This window comes from Bison bison, unplaced genomic scaffold (assembly GCF_000754665.1).
Source record: "Bison bison bison isolate TAMUID 2011002044 unplaced genomic scaffold, Bison_UMD1.0 scf7180017864325, whole genome shotgun sequence".
In the NCBI taxonomy this organism is placed as follows: Eukaryota; Metazoa; Chordata; class Mammalia; order Artiodactyla; family Bovidae; genus Bison; species Bison bison.
Window position 1 is genome coordinate 5,909,995 of NW_011494897.1, and position 26,591 is coordinate 5,936,585.

At 37.0% G+C, this 26,591-nt stretch overlaps 1 protein-coding gene across 1 annotated transcript in view; it reads left to right on the plus strand.

Annotated features, from left to right (window-relative positions):
• USH2A (Usher syndrome 2A (autosomal recessive, mild)) overlaps positions 1–26,591 on the plus strand; it is a 939,168-nt gene that overhangs the window by 225,485 nt on the left and 687,092 nt on the right. Inside the window, exons 15-18 of the mRNA XM_010853294.1 lie at positions 10,288–10,446; positions 21,206–21,700; positions 22,700–22,969; positions 24,555–24,724. Of these exons, the coding sequence (XP_010851596.1) occupies positions 10,288–10,446; positions 21,206–21,700; positions 22,700–22,969; positions 24,555–24,724 (1,094 nt within the window). The remainder of the gene's footprint in view (positions 1–10,287; positions 10,447–21,205; positions 21,701–22,699; positions 22,970–24,554; positions 24,725–26,591) is intronic.

Below are 26,591 nucleotides of genomic sequence, written 5' to 3' on the forward strand. Positions count from 1 at the left end.
GACGTACTCCTTTTCCTGTTTGGAACCAGTCTGTTGTTTCATGTCCAGTTCTAACTGTTGCTTCCTGACCTGCATATATATTTCTCAAAAGGCAGATCAGGTGGTCTAGTATTCCCATCTCTTTCAGAATTTTCCACAGTTTATTGTGATCTACACAGTCAAAGGCTTTGGCATAGTCAATAAAGCAGAAATAGATGTTTCTCTGGAACTCTTTCCCTTTTTCCATGATCCAGTGGATGTTGGCAATTTGATCTCTGGTTCCTCTGCCTTTTCTAAAACCAGCTTGAACATCAGAAAGTTCACGGTTCACGTATTGCTGAAGCCTGGCTTGGAGAATTTTGAGCATTACTTTACTAGCATGTGAGATGAGTGCAATTGTGAGGTAGTTTGAGCATTCTTTGGCATTGCCTTTCTTTGGGATTGGAATGAAAACTGACCTTTTCTAGTCCTGTGGCCATCATCCTAATATATTGCTGAATTTCATCTGCTAGTACTTTGTTGAGGATATTTTCATCAATTCATGAGATATATTGTTCTGTAGTTGTCTTTTCTTTTGCCTTTTTCTGGCTTTGGCATCAGGGAAATATTGACCTCAGAGACTGAGTTAGGAAGGGTTCCCTCCTCTTCAAATATTTGGATAAGTTTGAGAAGAATTGGTATTGGTTTTTATTTAGTTTGATATACTTTACCAAATAATTCATCAGGTCCAGGACTTTTATTTGTTGCAAGATTTTGATTACTGATTCAATTTCATTACTAATACAGGTCTATTCAGATGCTTTATTTCTTTGTGATTTAGTCTTGGTAAGTTTTGTCTTTCTAGGATTTTGTCCTTTTCATTGAGATTATCCAGTTTGTTGGTGCACAACATTATGAAGATGTTTAATATCACTTAACTGTACATTTAAAAATGGTTAATTTGCTAAATTTTATGCTATATATATTTTATCACAGTAAAATTGCTTTAAGGAAAGCTATAGGATCCTCTGTAAATAGAGATTTAAAAATGTGAATGATAAAAAAGGATAAATATAAATGTGAGTTGAATATAAAGAAGATTTAAGTACATATATAACCTATGCATATATAAATATCTGACTGATTACAAAAAGGGTAAGGAGAGAAAAATAAAAGGATAGAGTACTGGCTTTTAAATTCTTCTTAAAGTCCTTTTGATCTCTGAGGGGAGTACTTGCAGTGGTGCAGGTGGTTGAACAATGGCCACTGTCCTTTTTGTCTGCAACTCTGTGATAAGAAGCAACAATCAGCAATCAGAGCACAGATTCCCAGTATTTGGACAAAAGGGTCTATTTGCCCACTCTGGTTCCTGCAGGCTGTGTGCACTCTGTTCCAGAAACACGCGCACAGCTTCCTTTCATGGAGCAGGGGTGGGAGATGGGTACTTCTACTGTACAAAGAGCTGAAATTGATCAAAATTACCTGCAATTTACCATTCAACCCTTCTCCTGGAAGTTGCAAGCCTTCAATAGACTCCAGAGTTCCAAGGTAGTTACATTAGATTCTGCCAGTGCAAACTGTTGTCTTGGTGGGAAAACAGATTCCTGGTTCTTCTTACACTGCCATCTTCTCAGAAACCTGTCCATCTATTAACAGCTTTATTGAATTATGATTTATATATCATAAATTTAACCATTTTAAGTGTACGGTTTGTTGAATATCAGTAAATTTATTGTTGTGCAAGCATAACTATAATCCAGTCATAAAATATTTCTATCACTTTGGAAAAGTTCCCATGGACCCATTTTCAGTCAATTCCCACTTCAGCTTATAGCCTCAAGTAACTCATTATCTAGTTCCTGACACAATTTTGCCTATCTAAAATATTTTATAGAAATGAAATCATACAATATTTAGGTTTTTGTATCTGACTCCTTTCTCTCAGCACTGTATTTTTGAGATTCGTCCATGTTTTTATTTATCTCAGTAGTTAATTACTTTTAATTGTTGAGTAAGATACCATTTACTATATTTTTTTTAATCCATTGAGTTGTGCATACAAATTGCTTCCGGTGTTTATCCATTATGAATAACACTATCATGAACATATGGGTGCAAGTCTTCATATGGACATGTTTTTATGTCTCTTAGGTTTGTCTTAGAATATAGTGAGTATATGCTGAGTGTGTTTGGAACTTTTTCAGAAACTTTCAAGTTATTTACCATCATGGCTATACTATTTTGCATTTCTACCTGCAATTTTTGGGAGATCCAGTTTCTCTATGACCTCAGCAGCATTTGGCATTGACCATGTATCATTATGGACTTCCCTGGTGGCTCAGACAGTAAAGAATCTGCCTGCAATGCAGATAGACCTGGGTTCCATCCCTGCGTTGGGAAGATTTCCTGGAGAAGGGAATGGCTACCCACTCCAGTATTCTTGCCTGGAGAATCCCCATGGACAGAGGAACCTGGCAGGCTACAGTATATGGGGTTACAAAGAGTCAGGTATGACTGAGTGACTTTCAGTATGTCATAGCTGCTTTATGTGTGTGAAATAGTAGTATCTCATTGTAGTTTTTCATTTTCATTTTTTTTTTTTTACTGACGAACGCTTTTGAGTACCTTTTCATGTTTTTATTTATTGTTCCTGTGTTTTCTTTGGTAAAGTGTTTTTTATGTCTTTTGCCCATGTTTTGAGTTGCTTATCTTACTGAGTTAAAGAATTTCTTTATATACTTGAGATACAAATTGTAACTATTTCTTCCCATTTTGTGAATTATATTTAAAATTTTCTTAATGGTATGTTTTTAAAACCAAGAGCTTTTAATTGTGATGAAGTGTAATTTACCAAAGTTAATTTTTTTTGTTGGATCATAACTTTTTGCATTTTATCTAAGAAATTATTCTTGACCCAGTGCAACAAAGATTTTATCCTGTATTATCATACAAAATTTTATATTATTAGCTTTCACATTAGGTCTATGATTAGCTTCTTTCTTCTTTATTTCATTTTTATTTTTTGAAACATGGATATTCAAATGTTCCTTTAACGTACTTTAAAAATGATTATTACCTTTCCTTATTAAACTATCCAGGTATATAGGCAAAAAATCAACTGACCCAATGGCTAACATTATACTCATATTCATATGGTTCAGTTCAGTTACTCAGTTGCGTCCGACTCTTTGTGACCCATGAACTGCAGAATGCCAGGCCTCCCTGTCCACCACCAACTCCTGGAGCCTACCCAAAGTCATGTCCATTGAGTCGGTGATGCCATCCAAACATCTCATCCTCTGTCTTTCCCCTTTCCTCCTGCCCTCAATCTTTCCCAGCATCAGGGTCTTTTCAAATGAGTCAGCTCTTCACATCAGGTGGCCAAATTATTGGAGTTTCAGCTTCAACATCAGTCCTTCCAATGAACACCCAGGACTGATCTCCTTTAAGATAGACTGGTTGGATCTCCTTGCAGTCCAAGGGACTCTCAACAGTCTTCTCCTACATCATAGTTCAAAAGCATCAGTTTTCCTTGATATGACACAAAAGTCATAGAAAAAAAAAAAAAAAGGAAAAAGGTAAATCTGAGTTCTTCAAAATTCAAAATTTTGGCATTGAAATACACTATTAAGAGAAAAAGACAACTCACAAAATGTGAGAAAATAATACAAATCAATATCTGATAGGGGATTAGTATCTAGAATATTATAAAGAACTACAGCTCAACAACAAAAAACAAAGAATTTAATTTAAAAAAGGACAAAGGATTTGAATAGGCATTTTTGAAAGAAAATATGCATATACCCAATAAATACTTGAAAAGATACTCAGTATTATTGCTTATTAGGGAAAGCAAACCAAAGCCACAATGAGATACCATTTTATACTCATTTAGATGCCCCATCTCAAAATATGTAAAATAACAAGTTTGGCAAGGCTACAGAGAAATTGGTACAGTTATGCATTGCTGATGTGTCTGTAAAATGGTACAGTCATTGTGGAAAATATTTTGATGCTTTTAAACACAGAATTACTATATAGTCTAGCAATTTCTCCCCTTAGGTAAATACTCCTAAGAATTAAAAGCAGTAACTTAAGCAGATATATGTATACCAGTGTTCATGTAACAATAGTCACAATACTCAAAAGGCATAAAAACCTAAGTGTCCATCAAAAGATAAGTATATAAGAAGAATGTGATATATACACACAGCTGAATATTATTCATCCATAAAAGTGAATGAAATGCTAATATACATTATAATATGGTTCCCAGGGACAGAGGATCCTGGTAGGCTCTACAGTCCATGGGGTCACAAAGAGTCAATCACAACTTAGTAACTGAGCATGCACAATATGGTTAAACTTTGAAAACATTATACCAAGCAGAATAAGTCAGACATGAAAAAAATGTATTACATAATTGCATTTATATGAGTTACCTAGAATAGGCAAATTCATACAATACGCAGGGCTTCCCAGGTGGCGCTACTGGTTAAAAAAACCCTTCTGCCAATGCAGGAGACACCAGAGATGTGGGTTCAGTCCCTGAGTTGGGAAGATCCCCTGGAGGAGGACATGGCAGCCCACTCCAGTATTCTTGCCTGGAAAATCCTATGAATGGAGGAGCCTGGTGGGCTGCCATCCAGGAGGCTACAAAGAGTCGGACATGACTGAGCACACACATGATATGCACATCGAAAGCAAAGCAGTCATTAACAGACGCTGTGGGAGGGGAATGAAAAGTTGTTTAATGGGTACAGAGTTTCTGTTTAGGATAATTAAAGTTTTAGAAATGAATAGCAGAATGGTTACACAACATTCTGAATGTACTTAATGCCTCTAAAACATACTCTAGAAATGGCTAAAATGGTAAATTTTGTTAGTTATGTATTATCATGTAAGAAAGTCAATTGATCATACTAAGTCTCTCTCCTAGTCCATTTATCCTTTTGTCTCTTCTTATGCCATGTTGTTCTGATCACTGTAGCTTTAGTCTTGATATCAGGACCAACTTCAATATTTATCCACATAATTTACCCACATATTTGCCTCTTGTGTTTTTTTCTACCTTCGCATGATTCAATATACTCTCTTTATCATTTCCTTTTAGTTTGATGGATTGCTTTATTATTTTCAAACTGTATCCAGTATTTCTAGGTTTTGTAGGGCTAAATTGCTAACAATGAATTTTCTTAGTTTTTTTTTTTTTTTTAAATACTGGAAAATATCTTTATCTTATTTTTGATGAGTAGTTTTTTCTAGATAGAGAATTCTTGGTACCAACTTTTTTTTTAGGACTTTAAATATGTCATTTTACTACATTCTGGCATCCATTGTTTCTGTAAGCCTGTAGTTGTATTTTCCTTTGGTTGTGTATGGATCATTTTTCCCTTGCTGCTTTCAAGATTTCGTCTTTGTCTTTCTCAGGTTTGATTGTGCTGTGTTGAGGTCTGAATCACCTTGTGTGTGTCCTGCTTGGATTCATTATGCTTTTTGGAACTGGAGATAAGTGTTTTACATGGAATTTGAAAAGTTTGAGTCCATATTTCTTCAAATCTTTTTTCTCCTTTCTGTGTCTTTTCTCTCTTTTGTGGTTCATTCCTATTGCACATATGTTGGCCCATGGTATATCTGACATTTTCTCTCAGGTCTCTGAGGCTCTTTTCACTTTTGTTCATTTTTTTCTTTGTTATTTGGATTGGATAAGTCATACTGGTATATCTTTAAGTTCTGTTTGTTGTTTTATATCAAGTTTACTGATTCTTGTGTTAATATTTATTTGTCGTGCTGGGTATTAGTTGCAGCATGTAGGATCTTCAATCTCTTTTGCAGTACATGGGATCATTGGTTCTGACATGCAAGCTCTCAGTTATGGCATGTGGGATTTAGTTCCCCGACCAAGAATCAAACCCAGGCCCCCTGCATTGGAAGCATGGAGTCTTACCCACTGGAGGACCATGGAAGTTTTTTTTCTTCTTTTTCTTCTGATTTTTTTCTTCTTTTATTTCAAATCTGCCATTGAGCCTGCTTTAGCGAACTTTCCATTTCAGTTATAGTTCAGTTGTTCATCTGGGTTTTGGTGTTTTTATGCATTCTATTTCTCTATTGAAATTCCCTTTTTATTGAAACATAATTATCATATTTTTCTTTAATTTTTAGAATATATTTATAATAGTTGCTTTGGCCCTCACAGGTAGACATTATTATGTTCTTATTATAAATGAGGAAAGGTGCAGAGCATCCAACTGAAATTTGGCTATAATCATACAGTTACCAAATTCCCAAAGCTGGGATATAGTCCCCAACTGATAGATGTAGTCACAATATACTTTCCTTCCTTAAAAGAGAGTCTACATGCAAATAACATTCTTTGCTATTTTGATTAATGAGTGTATGACCATTTTCTTAGGATCCTACTTTCAGCACATAAAAGTGGGTTTAAGTCATCTCATGCTCAGGATTTCCAAACAATTATTCTTAGAGTGGTATCAAACTATCTAAACCTCAGGTCTTTGAAAATTCTCATATAAATGTCAAACAAGCACTATTCATTTATACTGTGAAGTCAGACAAGATTGCTGTTAGAGATTGTCATACAAAGTAATCAAATTTAAACATTTGAAAGAGCCTAGGTGTGTGTGTATGTGTGTGATTGTGTATATTTCCAAGGAGATTTTCATGCAATGCAAATCATTTTCTACATCCTTTACATGGGACTGAAATATCTCTGTTTCAGTCATCCCACAAAACACTAAGATAGTGTTTTGCTATCTTATAAAGTAGTCTGAAGGTCAGTTTTTATTGCTCTAAACTCTGCAATCTTTTGTGTTCCTGAGAGCATGCAGAGTTTTAGATGTAATCACTAATATTCTCTAAAAAATATTATGTTGCCATGGATTACCAGTCTCTCTGAGAGTACTGTAGATGAGACAGTTCATGAGTTTTTGAAGTTCCACCACAAAAAATTGGATTTAGAGCCCTAAATTAAATTCACTGAAAGTTCAGATGTGCTGTCAGTATTAAACCAACCAAAGTGACTGTATTAAAATATGGCAGGTCTTTGAATTAAAAAATATAAGGCGCTATTTGGAAATAATTCTCTTTTTGTGTGTCCTTGTGAGATTGTTAATACGGTTGTCTTATATCTATATCGGCATACAGACAGTTGGAATTTTAACATAACAATGTGAAAGGTGATAGTGAAAGTTGCTCAGTTGTGTCCAACTCTTTACAGTCCATGGAATTCTCCAGGCCAGAATGCTGGAGTGAGTAGATGTTCCCTTCTCCAGGGGATCTTCCCAACCCAGGAATCAAACAGGGGTCTCCTGCACTGTAGGCAGATTTTTTATCAGCTGAGCTACCAGGGAAGCCCAACGTAACAATGAACTCCCCTCCCCTCAAAATAAGATAAAAGAGGAAGAATAAGAATGTATCTAGGTTGAATATTTTTCCTCAAAAATATGACATCAGTATTATCTACTGTAGGTCTGGAGACATTGCCTTTAGGGAACCTATGTATAAGATATGGAATTTTACACATTTCAAATTCGGTGGTCTTGATATACTGTCTTAAAATGTTATTATTCATCTATAGCATGGCTTTAAAGTGGAGTGTATGAGTACCAATGAATTAGTAATAGCTCTTTGAGAGTCTTTGCCTGGTGTGTAGGATGACTTAACATTGCTACTCTATACTTCTAACAGTACTCGGTCCCTCAAGATTTGGTATGGTCCGTGTCAGCAGGTTCCCTTGCTCCATGACTTTCAGTTGGCTTCAGCTACATGTAGGAACTTCCAGTCATCTGGAAGAGGACTGGGAGAAAGGGAAGTCAGAATATTTAATCCCTAGCCCCCTGACTCAGTGTAGGAGTGGCCTTGAGCTAGCGCTGTCCTTCAGTGAGTGGTCAAATGATGCTCTTCTCACATCCCTTTGTGTCCCTGAGAGCTGTGCCCCTTTGAGCTAGGTATAAGTGTAGGAAAAGCTGACATAGCAGGCTTGAATGCTTATCTTCAGAAAGATTTGCTTACAAAGTTGGCATTTCGTGGCCATCTGGGAACTTGGATTTTTTTAGCATTTCCCACCATCCTCAGAACTGTCGAGTGGCTCACTGTCCCTTAAATTTTGCATAAATGACATGGTTTTTGCTTAACACCTGCTTTCCTTCTGGGAGTCCGAAATTATGGTATGTGGGAGATAGAGGCTGCCTATCATGAATGGTTTCCAGTATGAACTCTGGGCGCTGAGTTTCTAATCAACTTCCCGGGTTGGCAACATTTCATGTATGTGTTCATGTCTTGCTGGGGGAATGAAACACATCCTGTGTGATAGGAAGCTTGTGCTTGGCTTCCCCCAGACTCCCCCCGTGTGCCTTTACCCTATGTTGATTGTACTCTGTATCCTTCCTCTGTAGTAAATCTTACCCAAGGGTAGACTTACGATGAGTCAATGAGTTTCTAGTGAATCACTGATCCTGGGGTTGGTCTTGGCCCATGACATAAAGAGTAAAAGAGCTTTGCTATTACTTCCCAGAGTACTGCTCCATGCCTTTTAATTTCTTTACCCTCTGCCCACCCTTTGGAAAATAGCTTTAGATCTTTATTAAATCATGTGAGTGCACTCTTGTCTTCTGAAACATTGACGATCACCTAGTGACTGTAGATATTTCATATGAAAATATTGATAATTATTTGATTCACGATTTTGTTTTTCTCAACAGAAAAAGTAATGGTTTTAAAAATAAGTTAACAGTAACCTGTGCCTTTGTCATATTCTTTAATGAGAAAATCTGATTAGATTATGCTTCCCCAATGGATGAAGGGTTATGTATCTTAAACCAGAAAGGGATAAATAAACTGGTGGTTGATTGCCCTTGAAATATAACTAGATATTGGTTTTTCTCCTTCACCTTTATATATTCTGGAGAAAAATGTAGACTTACTCTTCAAAATGGAGAGACTAAGAAAAAATACACAGTGATAAGAAACAAAGTGTTCATAAAATATATTTATGTACTATAAAGATATCACTAAAATCATGAGATGAATGCTGTTACATTCCTAATGGAAGCAATCATATAATCTCTAACAATCACAGCATTTTAAAATTGAAGTATAGTTGTTACAATGTTGTGTTAGTTTCAGGTGTACAACAAAATGATTCAGTTATATATATGTGTGGGTGTTTATTATTTTTCAGATTTTTTCCATTATAGATTATTACAAGATACTAAATATAGTTCCCTGTGCTAAGCAATAGTTCCTTGTTATCTGTTTTGTATATAGTAGTATGTATCTTTTAATCCCAAACTCATAATTTATCCCTTAACACCCCACTGCCCCCTGCTTTCCCCTTTGGTAACCATAAGCTATTTTCTATGTTACAATCCCAGCATTTTTAACAGGTGTTAAAAGCAGTCATGGCACCTCTAACAGGTACTTTGTGTGTTCATATAGTACATTTAAATTGTTTCTTGCTAATGTTTAGACTAACATCCTTAGCATCCATAGCTATTTGTATCACTAACTTTTATTCTTTCACACTGTGCTCTGTGGAGCTAGATGAGGCATTGTGCTTAATGGAATGGACAGCTTTCTCTTAAAGGTCTAAAAATTATATGACTTAAATGTCAAGTTTCAACATAATTTATGTCAACTTTTAAATTAATTAAGTAGAAAATAAATTACATCTTTGGATGATTTCTCAAAAAAATTCAGAGAAAGAAGAGTAAGACAAATACTGTATGTTTCCATTTATATGTGGAATCTTAAAAAATTAACAAATAAAGCAGATACAGACTAACAGACACAGAATAAACCAGTGGTTGCCAAAGGAGTAGGGTTGGGGTAAGGGTAAGGGAATGGGTGAAGTAGATGAAGGGGATTAAGAAGTACAGACTTCTTATTACAAAATAAGTCACGGGGATGTAATGTACAATACAGGGGGTATAGTTAATAATACTGTAATAACTGTGTATGGTACATAATCTAAACAAGCATCAAATCACTCTGTTATACATCTGAAATGAATACGTCAACGATACTTCAATAAAAGTAAGTGCTTAATGTAAACTTTTGTGGTTTGTCCCCAACCATATTTATGTCAGCTGTGTTGACCTACAAATGTGTTTTATATTTATAGATAAAAAGCTTTGTTTTAGAGAACACATGATGTATGCCCTTTGTTTATTAATGTCATGGTAAACCACATGTCTTCTTGATAAAGTAATCTTGAATCAGAAAGACCTCTTTGCTGGGTATCTTACTTCAGTTTACTTGTGTCATTATTGATTGCCTTTGCTAATACATGCTCTCTTCATTGTAATTTAGCTCCATCCCAGCAACCTCCACCCAGAGGACAAGTTCAAAGTTCTTCTGCTATCAATCTTTCCTGGAGTCCACCTGATTCTCCAAATGCCCACCGGCTTACTTACAGTTTATTCAGGGACGATTTCGAAATCTACACAGTTGAAGATCAATACCCATATAGTGAGTTTCCAGGTTTGGTGTTGGAAAGATAAAATATTCTGAGAATTGATACATTAGTTAAGTTCCTTGACATTGAGGAGAAATGCTGTTATTTAGCAGTTGTTTAGCTGTTGTTTCAAGCAGAGAGAGAATCACAGATCTCACTAATAGTCAAAGAGAGCTAGTGCAAATGAGATGCTTATCATTTGATAAGTCATGAAGGCTTCTCAAAGCCTCAAAGATGAAAAAAAATACTCTTTACAGCATTGATGAAGATATGGAGAAGCTAGAACTTACATAAATTGCTGGGCTATCTGTGTGAGTTTGCTGGTATGACTTTTCATGTGGGACAACTTGTTAAAATATGTAAGAATCCTTACTCTTTTGTAAACCATTTGACTCAGCAAATGTACTTCAGAAAATTTATTTCAAATGAAATCAAAAGTGGACAGCAAATCACAAAATACTTCCAAAGCTCCACTATTTGTAGTAGCAAAATATTGGAAAAAGTCAGACACTCAGAAAACTTTTAGTAAATTATGGTACACGGCATGATAGAATCTGGTACATTATTAAGTGAATTGTAGAATATGGTTACCCATAAAATGCTGTCTTAATTCACTTATCAGTGAATAGAAAATGTCCATGACATACTGTTTAAGGTATTGGGTTAAGATCTTATAGAAAAAACTAAATGAACCTTTTAGCCAACCCAATAGGTTAATTCAGTAGTAAAATCAAACATCAATTATACCCTTCAATCTAGAGGCAGAGGCATGTTTTCCAGAGTAACATATTTTGATCTATTGATAACTAAAAGATATGAAAAATAACCTATCAATTATATACCTTTAATTAAAAACATAAAATACAACAAACTGATGTGTAGTTTTATCTGTGTATAAGGATTGTAGAAAATTTATCAAATATTTCTGTTACAAGCATATCAAATTTTAAATTCTCAGATTGAAAAGTGAACTTCTCTAAAAGGGAAAGGAGAGTGTTAACATGAAAGCAAATAGCTTAAATTTATGCATATATTGCCATTTTCACAGAGGTAGAACCCAGCAACTCTGAAATGAAATTGAGAGGGGAAGGATATGAACAAACCCATGAAGATTATCTTTGCACCTGTAACTTGTATGAATTTTAAAGGATCTTGTGGAAATCAAACTATAGAGACCCATTATCTTTAACAAACTATATTCAGATATTTTAGATACTGTTTCCCTAAAAGCAGAATGAAGACTTAGAAATTTTTACATTCATCTGTCTTCTCTGATGTTTGCATCCATTATGTTTAGCTACAAGCTATTTTAGGAAACTAGTTTTAAGTAATACTGAAACATTTATTCCAATTCAGGTTTCTATTTCATTCTCTTTATATAAGACCCAACTTTCCAAATTCTTGTTTAACATGCATAATTAGTTAGAAAAGTGTATAGAAACACTGAAGTTCCATAATCTTCTTGTTTTGACATATGGATTGGCATTACAGCTTTTGCATAGCATACATTTTTATTTTATATATATTGCCGCAGGTTACACTCTGCACCCAGTTCGGTATGACTTACATTACTACACCCAGTACTTTGTGTTATCTCTAAGTGTAGCTTCAGTACTTCAAGTCTTCTTTGAAGTTAATGGAAATTCTGAACTCCATGATGCAGATTGCAAACGGAAATGAACATCTGTCTACATCTGCCATGTTGGCAAAGCATCCTAAAAACCTGCTACTAGGATGTTATTTTCTTCCAAATATCAGCGTGATCCAGGTGTCCTGAAACTTAAGCTTTTGTGATAGGAGAAGAGAGGGTTATACTAATATTGAAAGTGATTTAGAAGATGACAGTACCACTGGTTGGATTAATTCTACAGTTGTGAATTAGGGTCACTCTGTTTTCCATATATCAACATTTTATAGAACACTGAATGTGAACACCACACTCTGGCTCTTTTACATGATTGCACTAATATAGAATCTAAATAACAGGTTTTTTTTTTACATAATGTGTGCTTATTGACTAATCAGACATTTATATAATCCCATTAAACAAGGTATTATTTCTTAAATCCTTATCTTTCATTAAAAAATGCTGCTTCTGGCATTTCTTGACAATGACTATAATTAATGATGTGAAAATTATCTGCCTGATGGCATTTGAACAGTAAGAACAATTGGTTAATGTTGTCAGAACATTGTATCATTCTAATAATACCCTCATGTTTATTACTCCATTTCCAGTGTGTGGATAGCACGTGTAATATGAAGAGGAAACAGTACTTATATTCAGTCGGATGAACACAAATCTTTGGGTTAAATAAAGGCATTTGGAATTATAGGTGGAGAATCACTGAACTTTTCAAAGAAAATTAATAGTGTCGTCTTCCAAGCAAGTTTGACCATTTGGTTGAGACTATTATAGAATTCCTTGTTAGAATAAAATTTCTCCTAGCTGGCCTGATGCACTATGGTAGTGCAACTACCAGAGTGGTAGTTGCCACACTAAGATCATAACACACTGATATTTTCATCTTTAGAACTTGGAAATTATTTGTTCTTAATAATACCCGCTAATAAAGATGGAATCATTTTAAAGTTTATAAATAAATTTTTTAAAGGAAGTTAAGGTATAGTCAGTGATTTCCCTAAGTAACATTTCACTGGTTTTTGCATCCTCTTCAGTTTTCAAGAGTAGAAGAGAAAGATGTAAGGGTAAAGTTAGTACATTGGGTGTTGCACATAATCAGCACTTTTAATATTATTCATCTCCCCTACAGCATCAGTCAGGGTTGCCCACTGGTATTTTATGTGCCACAGTGGTGAAGGGAGGGCTTCCCAGGTGGTGCTAGTGGTAGAGAACCTGCCTGCCAATGCAGGACACGTAAGAGACACGAGTTCGTTTCCTGGGTTGGGAAGATCCCCTGGAGGAGGGCATGGCAACCCACTCCAGTATTCTTGCCTGGAGAATCCCATGGACAGAGGAGCCTGGTAGGCTACAGTCCATAAGGTTGCAAAGAGTCAGACATGACTGAAGCAACTTAGCATGCAGGGATGAAGAGAACAGCTCTCGTAGGACATAGCATGCTTTTGATTGTACTGAAATTTTAGGTGGCGGTTATTAAATCATTTTTTCCTACTTGAGTTTCAAACTAAAGGTGAACTAGACATAAGAATTCCATCTATAAGATGGAAATAAAAAATAAAAGTCTTCTTCATTACTAAGAGAAGCCAGACTGGAGAGTATAACTTCTGACCAACAGGAAGACAGATTAGAAAAGAAAAAAAAAAATCAATGAGATGACTGAGTATGCTTTGCTTTTTTTCTCTCCCCAATTCACAATCAATTAAATCTTTCTTCCTTCGGGATACCATGAGTGGGGCGAATAATCCTTAATTGTTACTCTAGGGAAATGTTTCCACAGGGAAACTAGAGGAAGATTGTTTCTGCATGTGACCATTGCTTACATCACTAGGGACGTTCACGTAGTTTAGATGGAGAGCTTTAGACAACACTGCATCTTAGTGATTTCTACCTTTAATGTCTTTATCATCTATTATTCCACACTATATCAAGGGATCAGTGTAGTAAGTGGAAAGAGAGTTCAGTTACCCATGAGAGAAATCAACCAACCACCAACCAACCAACCAAACAAACCCAGAAAATATAAGCAGGGGATAAGGTTGAGAACAGAATAGAAAATGAAAATCAAGGGTTTTTATTATAAGGCTTTTTAATACTACTTCCTAGAAAAAAATAGTTCATATATATATATATATAAAGACTTGTTCATTCAATTATACTTTGTTCTTTGCTTACTACATACCAGCAATAGTATCAACCACTAAAAATACAAGGCTGGAAAGAATAATTCACATTATTGAAAAGAGACATAGATAAATACACCAAAATTACAATGTAGTGTATTAAATATTGAACTAGAATTGACTCAAAAGAGTATTCAATCTTTTTAGAATATTTCTAAGTATCTTATAAGTGGAGAATATATAAGTATCTTATATAAGTATATATATAAGTATACTTGAAGTATCTTATAGAATATATAAGTATCTTATAAGTGGAGGAGGAGTAAAAAACAACCATGCTTGTAAGGGCAAAGACAGTGATTGAAAACCACTGTAAATTTCTGAAAAGCAGGTGACATGAGCTGAATTATGCAGATACTGCAGTAGAGGAGGAATTAGTCTCATGGAAGAAATTGTATATGACAAGGCATGAAGGTGGGTGAAAAAATAGGGTTAATTCAGGAAACGTGCAGAGTTCCGTGTAGCTCTAGTGCGTGGTGCCACTCACGGGGGGGATCAGTCAAGATTGTGACCCAGTGCATCTCTAAAGAGAAATTGCTGATGATCTTGTGCAGTAGTTTGTCTAAATACCTGATTTTGACTTGAGTGTATGTAAGTTTTTATTATAAATGTAGTATATCCAATTAAGAAAATTTAAAAGAGCAAAAATTAAAGCCTCTCAATTCCAGCATTTCAATGTAAAAACTAATTTCATTTTGGAAAATTTCTGGGAGGGAAAATATGTACTCCAGTTTATTTTTCATAACAAGCCTATGCACTATTATATGTCCTATTTTTTTTTTCTCATGTTACTGTTTGGTCTTCGTCACGTTTGCTTAAAATAACTATATAACATCCTATTAATGTAATATTAGAATAATATAACTCATGAAAAAATTCTACTTTAAACATTTCCTATTATAAATAGCAAATGCATCATTTTATAGGCTTCTCAAGGAAATGTTTCCTAGGAATCTGGCTAACAGTTGTGTCTCATAAAACGTTTCTTACTGTATACTTGAGCAAGTTATTAAGTTGTTCCCTCTCGGTTTCAAAGCTGTTCTTTACTGCCTGCTTTGTGGTAGTGGAACTGGAACCTATAAACATTTCTCCTTTACTCGCTGGGATGATGTTGAATTCTCTCAGGAGAGGCTGTAGGAAGGCACCCCGAGGAAGCTGGAGGTTTCTTTTCCTGGTTGTGGTGTGCATTACTCTCAGAAGGTGATGCTCAGCCATACACAGCAGCACCCCTGGGCAGCTTCCCCTGAGGACCCCAAAGGGCAACTTCCCTACATGCTGGCCTCAGAAGAATGAGTTCTACAAGGTAAACTCAGGAAGATAGCACATGGCAGTCCCAGTAAATTCTGCTAATGCTCAGGTGGCACCTTCGCCTACCACTGTAGATGGTGACTTTCCAGTGAATTCTCCAGTACAGGCCCTTATCACGGGCAGCTTTCCTTGGGACTCTGCCAGTAAGTTTTTTTCCCAATAAGTTCTGTGGTGGAGCAACTCAATTGCTAGAGACCAAGTACCAAAGAACTTCTGCCTTCCTGGAACCTCAGCAAATTTCACCATCAAGAGGGCTATGGCTGCATTATCTCTAACAAAGTCTGGTCTCATCCTAGGTCTCAACTCTCTGGGTTCTGTTCCTTCCCTGGGTGCTCTGCCTCAGTCTTAGGAGTAGTGACTTTTCCATCTCATCTCTTCTGCATTCATTAGAGATTTCTGGTCTCCTCAATAGGTAACACCCTTGTGTAATCGATCATTCTTTGTATTCAACTTTCCTTGTTTAGGTTACTCTGTGGGTTCTGTGACCTGATTGAATTCTAGTCTAATATATAATATGTTTTCATGAAGAATTTGCAATGACATATTGAACAGAGTATCAGTATTACCCTTCACTCAGATGTTCAATGTCTTAGTATATTCAGGCTGCTGTAACAAAATATCACAGGCAGTTCATTTCAGTTCAGTTCAGTTGTGAAGTTGTGTCCAACTCTTTGTGACCCCATGGACTGCAGCAGGCGAGGCTTCCCTGTCCATCACCAACTCCCAGAGTTTACTCAAACTCATGTCCATTGAGTCTGTGATGCCATCCAACCAACTCATCCTTTATTGTCTGCTTCTCATGCCTTCAATCTTTCCCAACATTAGGGTATTTTCCAATGAGTCAGTTTTTTACATCAGGTGGCCAAAGTATTGGAGTTTCAGCTTCAGCATCCGTCCTTCCAATGAATATCCAGGACTGATTTCCTTCAGGACGGACTGGTTGGATCTCCTTGCAGTCCAAGGGACTCTCAAGAGTCTTCTCCAACACCACAATTCAAAAGCATCAATTCTTTGGCACTCAACTTTCTTTATAGTCCAACTCTCACATCCATATATGACTACTGGAAAAAACATAGTTTTGACTAGATGGACCTTTAAGGACAAAGCAATGTCTCTGCTTTTTAACATGCTATCTAGGTTGGTCATAAATTTTCTTCCAAGGAGTAAGGGTCTTTTAATTTCATGACTGTAGTCACCATCTGCAGAGATTTTGGAGCCCCCCCAAAATAAAGTCTGTCACTACTTCCATTGTTTCTCCATCTATTGGCCATGAAATGATGGGACCAGATGCCATGATCTTAAGTTTTCTGAATGTTGAGCTTTAAGCCAACTTTTCCACTCTCCTCTTTCATTTTCATCAAGAGGCTCTGTAGTTCTGCTTCGCTTTCTGCCATAAGTGTGGTGTCATCTGCATATCTGGGGTTATTGATATTTCTCTCGCCAATTTTGATTCCAGCTTGTGTTTCATCCAGTCTACCATTTCTCATGATATACTCTGCATGTAAGTTAAATAAACAGGGCGACAATATACAGCCTTGATGTACTCCTTTTCCTATTTGGAACCAGTCTGTTGTTCCATGGCCAGTTCTAACTGTTGTTGCTTGACCTGCATCCAGATTTCTCAGGAGGCAGGTCAGGTGGTCTGGTATTCCCATGTCTTGAAGAATTTTCCACAAATTGCTGTGATCCACACAGTCAAAGGCTTTGGCATAGTCAATAAAGCAGAAGTAGACATTTTTCTGGAACTCTCTTGTTTCTTTGATGATCCAGCAGATGTTGGCAATTTAACCTCTGGTTCCTCTGCCTTTTCTAAATCCAGCTTGAACATCTGGAAGTTCATGGTTCACATGCTGTTGAAACCTGACTTGGAGAATTTTGAGCATTACTTTACTAGTGTGTGCCATGAGTACAATTGTGAGGTTGTTTGAGCATTCTTTGGCATTGCCTTTCTTTGGGATTGGAATGAAAACTGACCTTTTCCAGTCCTGTGGCCACTGCTGAGTTTTCCAAATGTTCTTGCATATTGAGTGAAGCACTTTCAGAGCATCATCTTTTATATTTGAAATAGCTCAACTGGAATTCCATCACCTCCTCTAGCTTTGTTTGTAATGATGCTTCCTAAGGGCCACTTGACTTCACATTCCAGGATGTCTGGCTCTAGGTGAATGATCAAGCCATGGTGATTATCTGGGTCATGAAGATCTTTGTACAGTTCTTCTGTGTATTCTTACCACCTCTTCTTGATATCTTCTCCTTCTGTTAGGTCCACACCATTTCTGTCCTTTATTGTGCCCATCTTTGCATGAAAAGTTCTATTGGTATCTCTAATTTTCTTGAAGAGATCTCTAGTCTTTCCCATTCTATTATTTTCCTCTATTTCTTTGCATTGATCACTGAGGAAGGCTTTCTTATCTCTCCTTCCCATTCTTTGGACTTCTGCATTCAAATGGGTATATCTTTCCTTTTCTCCTTTACTTTCACTTCTCTTCATTTCATAACTGTTTGTAAGGCCTCCTCAGACAACTACTTTGCCTTTTGCATTTCTTTTTCTGGGGATGGTCTGGATCACTGCCTCCTGTACAATGTCATGAATCTCTGTCCATAGTTCTTCAGGCACTCTATCAGATCTAATCCCTTGAATCTATGTGTCACTTCCACTGTAAAATCATAAGGGATTTGATTTAGGTCATACCTGAATGGTCTAGTGGTTTTCCCTACTTTCTTCAACTTAAGTCTGAATTTGGCAAGAAGAAGTTCATGGTCTGAGACACAGTCAGCTCCCAGTCTTGTTTTTGCTGACTGTATAGAGCTTCTCCATCTTTGGCTGCAAAGAAAATGATCAATCTGATTTTGGTGTTGGCCATCTGGTGATGTCCATGTGTAGAGTCTTTTCTTGTGTTGTTGGAAGAGGGTGTTTGCTATGACCAGTGCATTCTCTTGGCAAAACTTTGTTAGCCTCTGCTCTGCTTCATTCTGTACTCCAAAGCCAAATTTGCCTGTTTCTCCAGGTATTTCTTGACTTCCTACTTTTGCAGTCCAGTCCCCTATAATGAAAAGGACATCTTTTTGGGGTGTTAGTTCTAGAAGGTCTTGTAGGTCTTCATAGAATCATTCAACTTCAGCTTCTTCAGCATTACTAGTCAGGGCATAGACTTGGATTACAGTGATATTGAATGGTTTGCCTTGGAAATGAACAGAGATCATTCTGTCATTTTTGATATTGCATCCAAGTACTGCATTTCGGGCTCTTTTGTTGACCGTGATGGCTACTCCATTTCTTCTGAGGGATTCCTGCCTGCAGTAGTAGATATAATGGTCATCTGAGTTAAATTCACCCATTCCAGTACATTTTAGTTCTCTGATTCCTAGAATGTCGACATTCATTCTTGCCATCTCCGGTTTGACCACTTCCAATTTGCTTTAATTCATGGACCTGACATTCCAGGTTCCTATGCAATATTGCTCTTTACAGCATCAGACCTTGCTTCCATCACTAGTCACATCCACAACTGGGTATTGTTTTTGCTTTGGCTCCGTCTCTTCATTCTTTCTGGAGTTATTTCTCCACTGATCTCTAGTAGCATACTGGGCACCTACTGACCTGAGGAGTTCATTTTTCAGTGTCCTATATTTTCCCCTTTTCATACTGTTCATGGGGTTTCAAGGCAAGAATACTGATGTGGTTTGCCATTCCCTTCTCCAGTGGTCCATGGTTTGTCAGACCTCTCCACCATGGCCCGTCTGTCTTAGGTGGCCCTACACAGCGTAGCTCATCATTTCATTGAGTTAGATAAGGCTGTGGTCCATGTGACCAGATTGGTTAGTTTCTGTGATTGTGGTTTTCAGTCTGTCTGCCTTCTGATGGAGAACAATAAGAGGCTTATGGAAGCTTCCTGATGGCAGAGACTGACTGAGGGGGAAACTGGTCTTATTCTGATGGGTGGGCCCATGCTCAGTAAATCTTTAATCCAATTTTCCACCACAGGCAGAGTGGCTTCTAAACCACAGAAATGTATTTCCCAGTGTTATGGAGGCTGGAAGTCCAAGGTCAGGGTGTCAGCATGGTTGGATTCTAATGAGGGCTCTCTTTGGGTTTGCAGTCTGCCAGCTCTTCCCTGTGTTCTGATGTGGTGAAAGGAACAAGGAGTTTTTCCAGAGTTTTCTTTCACAACTAATTCCATTTGTGGACTCTACCCTTATGACCTCATCATTTTTCAAAGGCCCCCCTTCTTAAATCATCACCTTGGGTATTCTGTTCCTGCTATCTGAACTTGGGGAATATACAGTATTCAGTCTGTAGAAGTCATTCTTATTCAGTCTTCAATTATTCCCTTTCCCCAACCATCATGACGGTGCTGGGGGGAAGGACAGCTTCCCTCTGGTCCTTTGCATTTGCGAGACATCAGAAGATGCTGGCTTATATAGTGGTGATGCTCATGTAACTCTGGTGACATCCGATGCATGGAGCTAGGGAGCACGCCTTCATCCTTATTTTGCTTGGGTCCTGGTAAGTACCTTGCTATCTCATCCTATGGTCTCCAGCTATTGCTGAGAGCTCCCAGGGATTGGTTTCCCACATTCTCCATCCAGCCTTTGATCCACCCAAGTCTGGAGGGTCATCTTGTCCCAGTCATAGAAGGTCAAGTTACACACTCGCTGGATCTCAACCCAACATCCTCATCACTCAGGAAACAAAGCAAAATGACACTTTACACAGTGAATTATTTTTCTTTTAGCACTTAAATAGTGCCACATCCTCCCTCTAATATAGGCGACCTCTGCATGATGAACCTTTCCTCCCCTTCCCCCACACATGAGCAGGAGGGATTAGACATTTGTATGCCTCAGAATCCTGCTGTACACTGTCTGTCCCTTAGAGAATGGAAAGTTCCAGTGCCTGATCATGTCCCCTCCCCATAATTTTTTTTTCTTTTATTAGTACCTCCTTTTTCTACCTCCTTCTCTCTTCAGATCTTTCATGTGTGAATTCTCCATTGCTGATAAAATAAAAAATGTCTCTACAAAATAGCAGATTAAAGCAACAATAGCCATCTACAATTTCAGTTTCCATGGGTTATAAATTCAGGAAACATCCTAGTTGGGTGGTGACAGACATGGCTTGTGCAGTAGTTTGCAAGCTGTCGATCTAGTGTATCAGTGTCTAATGAACAGTCTGATTAAGAAACGTGCATGCATGCGTGCTAAGTCGTGTCCAGCTTTTTGTGACCCCATAGACTATAGCCCACTGGCTCCTCTCTTCATGGGATTTCCCAGGCAAGAATACCAGAGTGGGTTGCCATTTCCTACTCCAATAAGAACTATAGTTATTTCTGTTTCAGAGAACTGCAAGGATGCTATAAAAAGGATACTGTGTCATGTAAAGAACAAAACAAGAGTTTAAGCTTCTAAGAATGCATCATTACAAATGGCACTTTTCTTACATTATACTACACAATAAAAATAACCAGTGTTTGCTTTATCTCAATTTAAAAAAATATGAACCATATTCTTATTCAAAAGAGTAGATTGTTGTGGTTATGTATTGATAGTTATGTTACATAATAGAAAAACAATTAGAAATGATTCCCTACCTGTTTGTGGAATATAAATATTCTTTTTCTCCTTTTCTTCTTTTAATTTCAGATATTCAGTACTTCTTAGACACTGCCCTGGTGCCATATACCTCGTATTCCTATTATATCTGGACCAGCAGCGTGCATGGTTCAACACGAAGCACAGCTGTCACCTACAGGACAAAACCAGGGACCCCAGTGGGAAGTTTGAATTTAAGTTATATTAGCCCTGTTAGCTCAGACTCTGTGACACTTACCTGGGCTTCACCTTCAAATCGTTCTGGTCCTATTGAGAAGTATATTTTGTCCTGTGCTCCTCTTCATGATGTCCAGCCCTGTTCTCCCTATGAAGGCCCTGAGACCACCACTACCATCTGGAATCTGCTTCCATTCACCAAGTACCGTTTTGCTGTGCAGGCGTGTACTAGTGGGGGCTGTTTGCACAGCACCCCTTTGACAGTGACCACCGCCCAGGCAGCTCCCAGAAGGCTGGGTCCACCCAAGGTGCGGAAGATCAGTTCCACAGAGCTTCACGTAGAATGGGCTCCACCGATGGAACCAAATGGTAGGAGTTCAAGGCCTACATTTCCCATTTTTGGGTAGAAGGAAGTGAATCTGGGTATTTGAAATTTTCAGTAAGATTCTGGCAACTGTTTTGTTTTTATAATTGCAGGATGTTGTAATTGGGAAACAGTTTCTGAAGATATAAGATACTATTTGTCCTGGTTAGTAAAATAAGTGTATTTCTTTAATCTAATAACAAACTCCACTCATTTAAATTGCCCCCTAAAAGGCTAATATTATCTTTGCTCTTAATGACATCTGCCATAACACAAATGATGTTTCTAATTTGAAACTCACTTAGGAAATGCATTATATTTGACTGTGTCACAAGTTAGGGCACCCATAAGTAGTAAATTTTCTTTTAAGTGAGAAAAAGATATGAAATAATACAAAAAATATGTATATAGGCTAACCAACTCCATTAAGTTAATTTTTGTGCTCATATAATTGAACCTTTGGTTATACAGGCCAGCATACATTCATAGATTTTTAATAATTTAATATCATGTACATATTATGGCAAAAGCTTTTTTCTTGGAATTTTTAACATACTTGATTAGATATAAATAAACTGTAATATTCTAACATTTATGTAAATAAGGCTTATATTAAACAGATAATAAAATTTAAATCCCTAAATTTGAAAATATACACTTTGATCAAATTTCCAAAAACAAATAGCCATTCTTAGTAGAAATTATAATCATCCTGAAAAATACTGAATTTACCTATCATAAGTTATAATTATTTTGTGTTTGTGCATTTTCCATTTCTTTTTCATTTTCCATGAATATGCTTTTTAGTAATATTTCATACTTTCATGTAGCTATGAGTTTTTGTTTCTTTAGAAGTGCCTATCATCTATATTACCAAGGAAATGGACAGGTAATTGAGTCAGAACAATGAAAGCAAAGACTCTTCAAATAATCTAACCTCACATGATCAATAAAATAGGCCATTTGTCTAATACGTCATCTTTTTCACTGTTTCACTTTTCCAGGCATAATTATAAGATATGAACTGTATATGAAAAGACTGAAGTCTAGTGGAGAAACAAGGTCAGCAGAAAGTCAAGTTTTTCAGAGCAGTGGCTGGCTCGGTCCTCACCCTCTTGCAGAATCAGCCAATGAAAATGCTCTAGAACCTCCAGAAACAACCACAGTCATCACTGGCTTGGAGCCATACACCAAGTACAAGTTTAGAGTCTTAGCTGTGAACATGGCTGGGAGTGTGTCTTCTGCCTGGACCACAGGAAGAACGGGAGAATCAGGTGAAGATCAGTGCTTTGAACTCTACTTTGAAAACACCTGAATGAAAATATTTCCTCAAATTAAAGTCATCAGTACTAACTACATTGGAAAAGCAAGAGTTAATAAACTTGCATAAGCCAAGGAATTATTGAATACATGGATTGGTTGCATATATAATTCAAAGTCATAAAGTTCTTGCAGTAAGTTTTAGGGAAAATTTAATGTTTTAGCTATTACCTCAAGGGAGAAAACTGACCAAACTATAGTCATAGTCTTTTGGGAACATTCATCAGAAATAGCAATTGGTTTCCAGTCCTGAAGTGGGTTGGCCATATGTCCCATCCTGCTCCAAATTCAGTACAATTTATGTTCAATGAAAAAGATAACTGTTGCCAGTTTCATAAATCTGTTTTTGTTTTTCTTTCTTTTTCTTAAAGAAATAGTTTAAGTACTAGATTGGACCTGAAAATATAATCCCAGACATCAAAGTTTGTAATTCACAAGTGTGTTTATAAGCAGTATGATAAGGAAGGATGGTTAAAAGTTTTAATTTTTCTAAGCTATCATTACTAAAGCAAGTGAGATATTTTTAAGCCTCCACCTCATTCTTTATATTATAAACACTTCAAATTTCATGAGCCCTTAACAAAAAAAATAAAAATACACTTTTGCTATGCTTTGAAGCTATAGATATCCAAAGAGATCCAAGTGCTGATTTAAGTGGGATATGTTAGGATTGTGAAGGGTAAGGGGAATTTCAGGTTTGATGTCCAAGGGAATCATTTCATAAATAAAATGTGCGTTGTGCTTGAGCATCTCTTAAGTGACTTCCAGCCATCTTGGCCAAATAATAGTGCCATGATAGCACAAGTGATGAGCCATGGCATTCTGGAAGGGGAAAATCAAGGTCAGAAATGAAAAGTAATGGATGAAATAGCAGTACTGGGCCCTCCTAATCGTATGGGTCACTGGCTAATGAGAGTGCAGTGAGGTCCTTTGATAATACACCTTTGGTCAGCACATTTAAAATCCGTATTAAGATCTCAAGGATGGTAGGTAGAGAATGTATGTATGTACATCCCTGAACATTTCTATCAGGATTTACGGAAAACTTTTCACATGTCTTCAGGGTTATTTAGAACACTTTCAATGTTCCTCTTTCTAAAGCGTAATACTCTCCAAGAAGTTCAGTGAAGTACTTACATATATAAGAAATCCAATATGTCCCTATGCATTGCTCTAAGCTGTGGACTGAGACGTATTCTGTTTTGTGGTTTTTCCTTCTAAAGACTTCATACAACTTATGATTTCCTCCCCTATTACCTACCAGTTTTCTTTATGAACACAGGTCAATTCCTATTTTTATTTTGTAAATGGAAAACATCTTTGTTAGTAATGTGAGGTAGAGAACATGCTTGAAGATATATTTTTAAGTGAGTATTTTTTTATATACATACCAGCATATTCTTTGATTTTTAAAATAAGAGTATTACATAAAGGAATGTGATGTTTCTGAAACTATTAATAGGATAAACCTGTGATTTCAGCTTGAAAACCTGTTCATGTGACATTCATTGTTTCGGCTGTTGTTATTGTCGTTAATAGCGCCTGTATTTGTGATGCCCCCTTCAGTCTCCCCACTGTCTCCTCACTCGCTCAATGTGTCCTGGGAGCTGCCACCGGACAGTGTTACAAGAGGAAAAGTTGTGGGGTATAACATCAGTATGATTTCTGAACAATCACCCCAACGATCTTATCCAGTGGTGGTTCCACAGGTATTGTTATTTCCAATTCATGTCCTTCTAGAATTGAATTATGTCTTTGTTTTTATAGTTTCTGCATTTGCAGAATTCTGGCAGAATTTTCATCTATACAATCCTTAAATGGGGAATTTTTTCTTATATAATATCACTTATTTTTTTCTAGTACAAATGTAAATAGTATGGATATACTTTTGTTTCATGAAATCTGCTTTTCCTACTTAGCATATATCCTCAAGTATCTTTCAAGAGGTTGACGTTCAGTAGCTGTGTACTATTGTATTGGTTAGGTACACAATAATGATTCAACCAATGCACAATCAATTGGTATGTATATTGTATGAATTGTTTTGGAAATGTAAATAACATTGATAAGAACATTTTGTATGTACATTTGTATATTTCAAGTTCCTAAGAAAAATTTCTGAGGGATGCAGTTTATTTTACAGCTTATAGCAAAGGTTATGAACATTTCAAGGTTTAGGATATGTAGTGACATATTGCTTACTAGTGGGTCATCTCCAGTCAGCAGTAATGAGACTAATGATCATAGGTAACAGTTACTGAGGCTTTACTTTGTACACATACTAAATCATGATATGTATAACATTCTTGGAAGATGAGAAGCTCTTGTTACTCTCCATGATACGGTATGGCCAGTGTTCTTTCTATCAGCACAAGGGTCAGTTCAGTCTCTCAGTCATATGCGACTCTGTGACCCCATGGACTGCCACACGCCAGGCCTCCCTGTCCATTACCAGTTCCTGGAGTTTACTCAAACTCATGTCCATTGAGTCAGTGATGCCATCCAACCATCTTATCCTCTGTTGTCCCCTTCTCCCCTGGCCTTCAATCTTTCCCAGCATCAGGGTCTTTTCAAATCAGTGTGTTCTTCGCATCAGGTGGGCCAAAGTACTGGAGTTTCAGCTTCAGCATCCGACCTTCCAATGAACACCCAGGACTGATCTCCTTTAGGATGGACTGGTTGGATCTCATTGCAGTCCAAGGGACTTTTAAGAATCTTCTCCACCACAGTTCAAAAGCATCAATTCTTCAGCACTCAGCTTTCTTTATAGTTCAACTCTCACATCCATACATGCCTACTGGAAAAACCATAGCTTTGACTAGATGGACCTTTGTTGGCAAACTAATGTCTTTGCTTTTAATATGCTTGTCTAGGTTGGTCATAACTTTCCTCCAAGGAGCAAGCATCTTTTAATTTCATGGCTGCAACCACCATCTGAGTGATTTTGGAGCCCAAAAAAATAGTCCGTCTCTGTTTCCCCATCTATTTGCCATGAAGTGATGGGACTAGATGCCATGATCTTAGTTTTCTGAATCTTGAGCTTTAAGCCAACTCTTTCACTCTCCTGTTTCACTTTCATCAAGAAGCTCTTTAGTTCTTCTTCACTTTCTGCCATAAGTGTGGTATCATCTGCATATCTGAGTTACTGATATTTCCCACCGCCATTCTTGATCCAGCTTGTGCTTCATCCAGTCCAACATTTCTCATGATGTACTCTGCATATAAGTTAAATGAGCCGGGTGACAATATACAGCCTTGATGTACTCTTTTCCCAATTTGGAACCAGTCTGTTGTTCCATGTCCAGTTCTAACTGTTACTCCTTGACCTGTATCCAGATTTCTCAGGAGGCAGGTCAGGTGGTCTGGTATTCCCATCTCTTGAAGAATTTTCCACAGTTTGTTGTTATCTGCGCAAAGGCTTTGGCATAGTCAATAAAGCAGAAATAGATGTTTTTCTGGAACCCTCTTGATTTTTCAATGATCCAACAGATGTTGGCAATTTGATCTCTGGTTCTTCTGCCTTTTCTAAATCCAGATTGAATATCTGGAGGTTCACGGTTCATGTACTGTGAAACC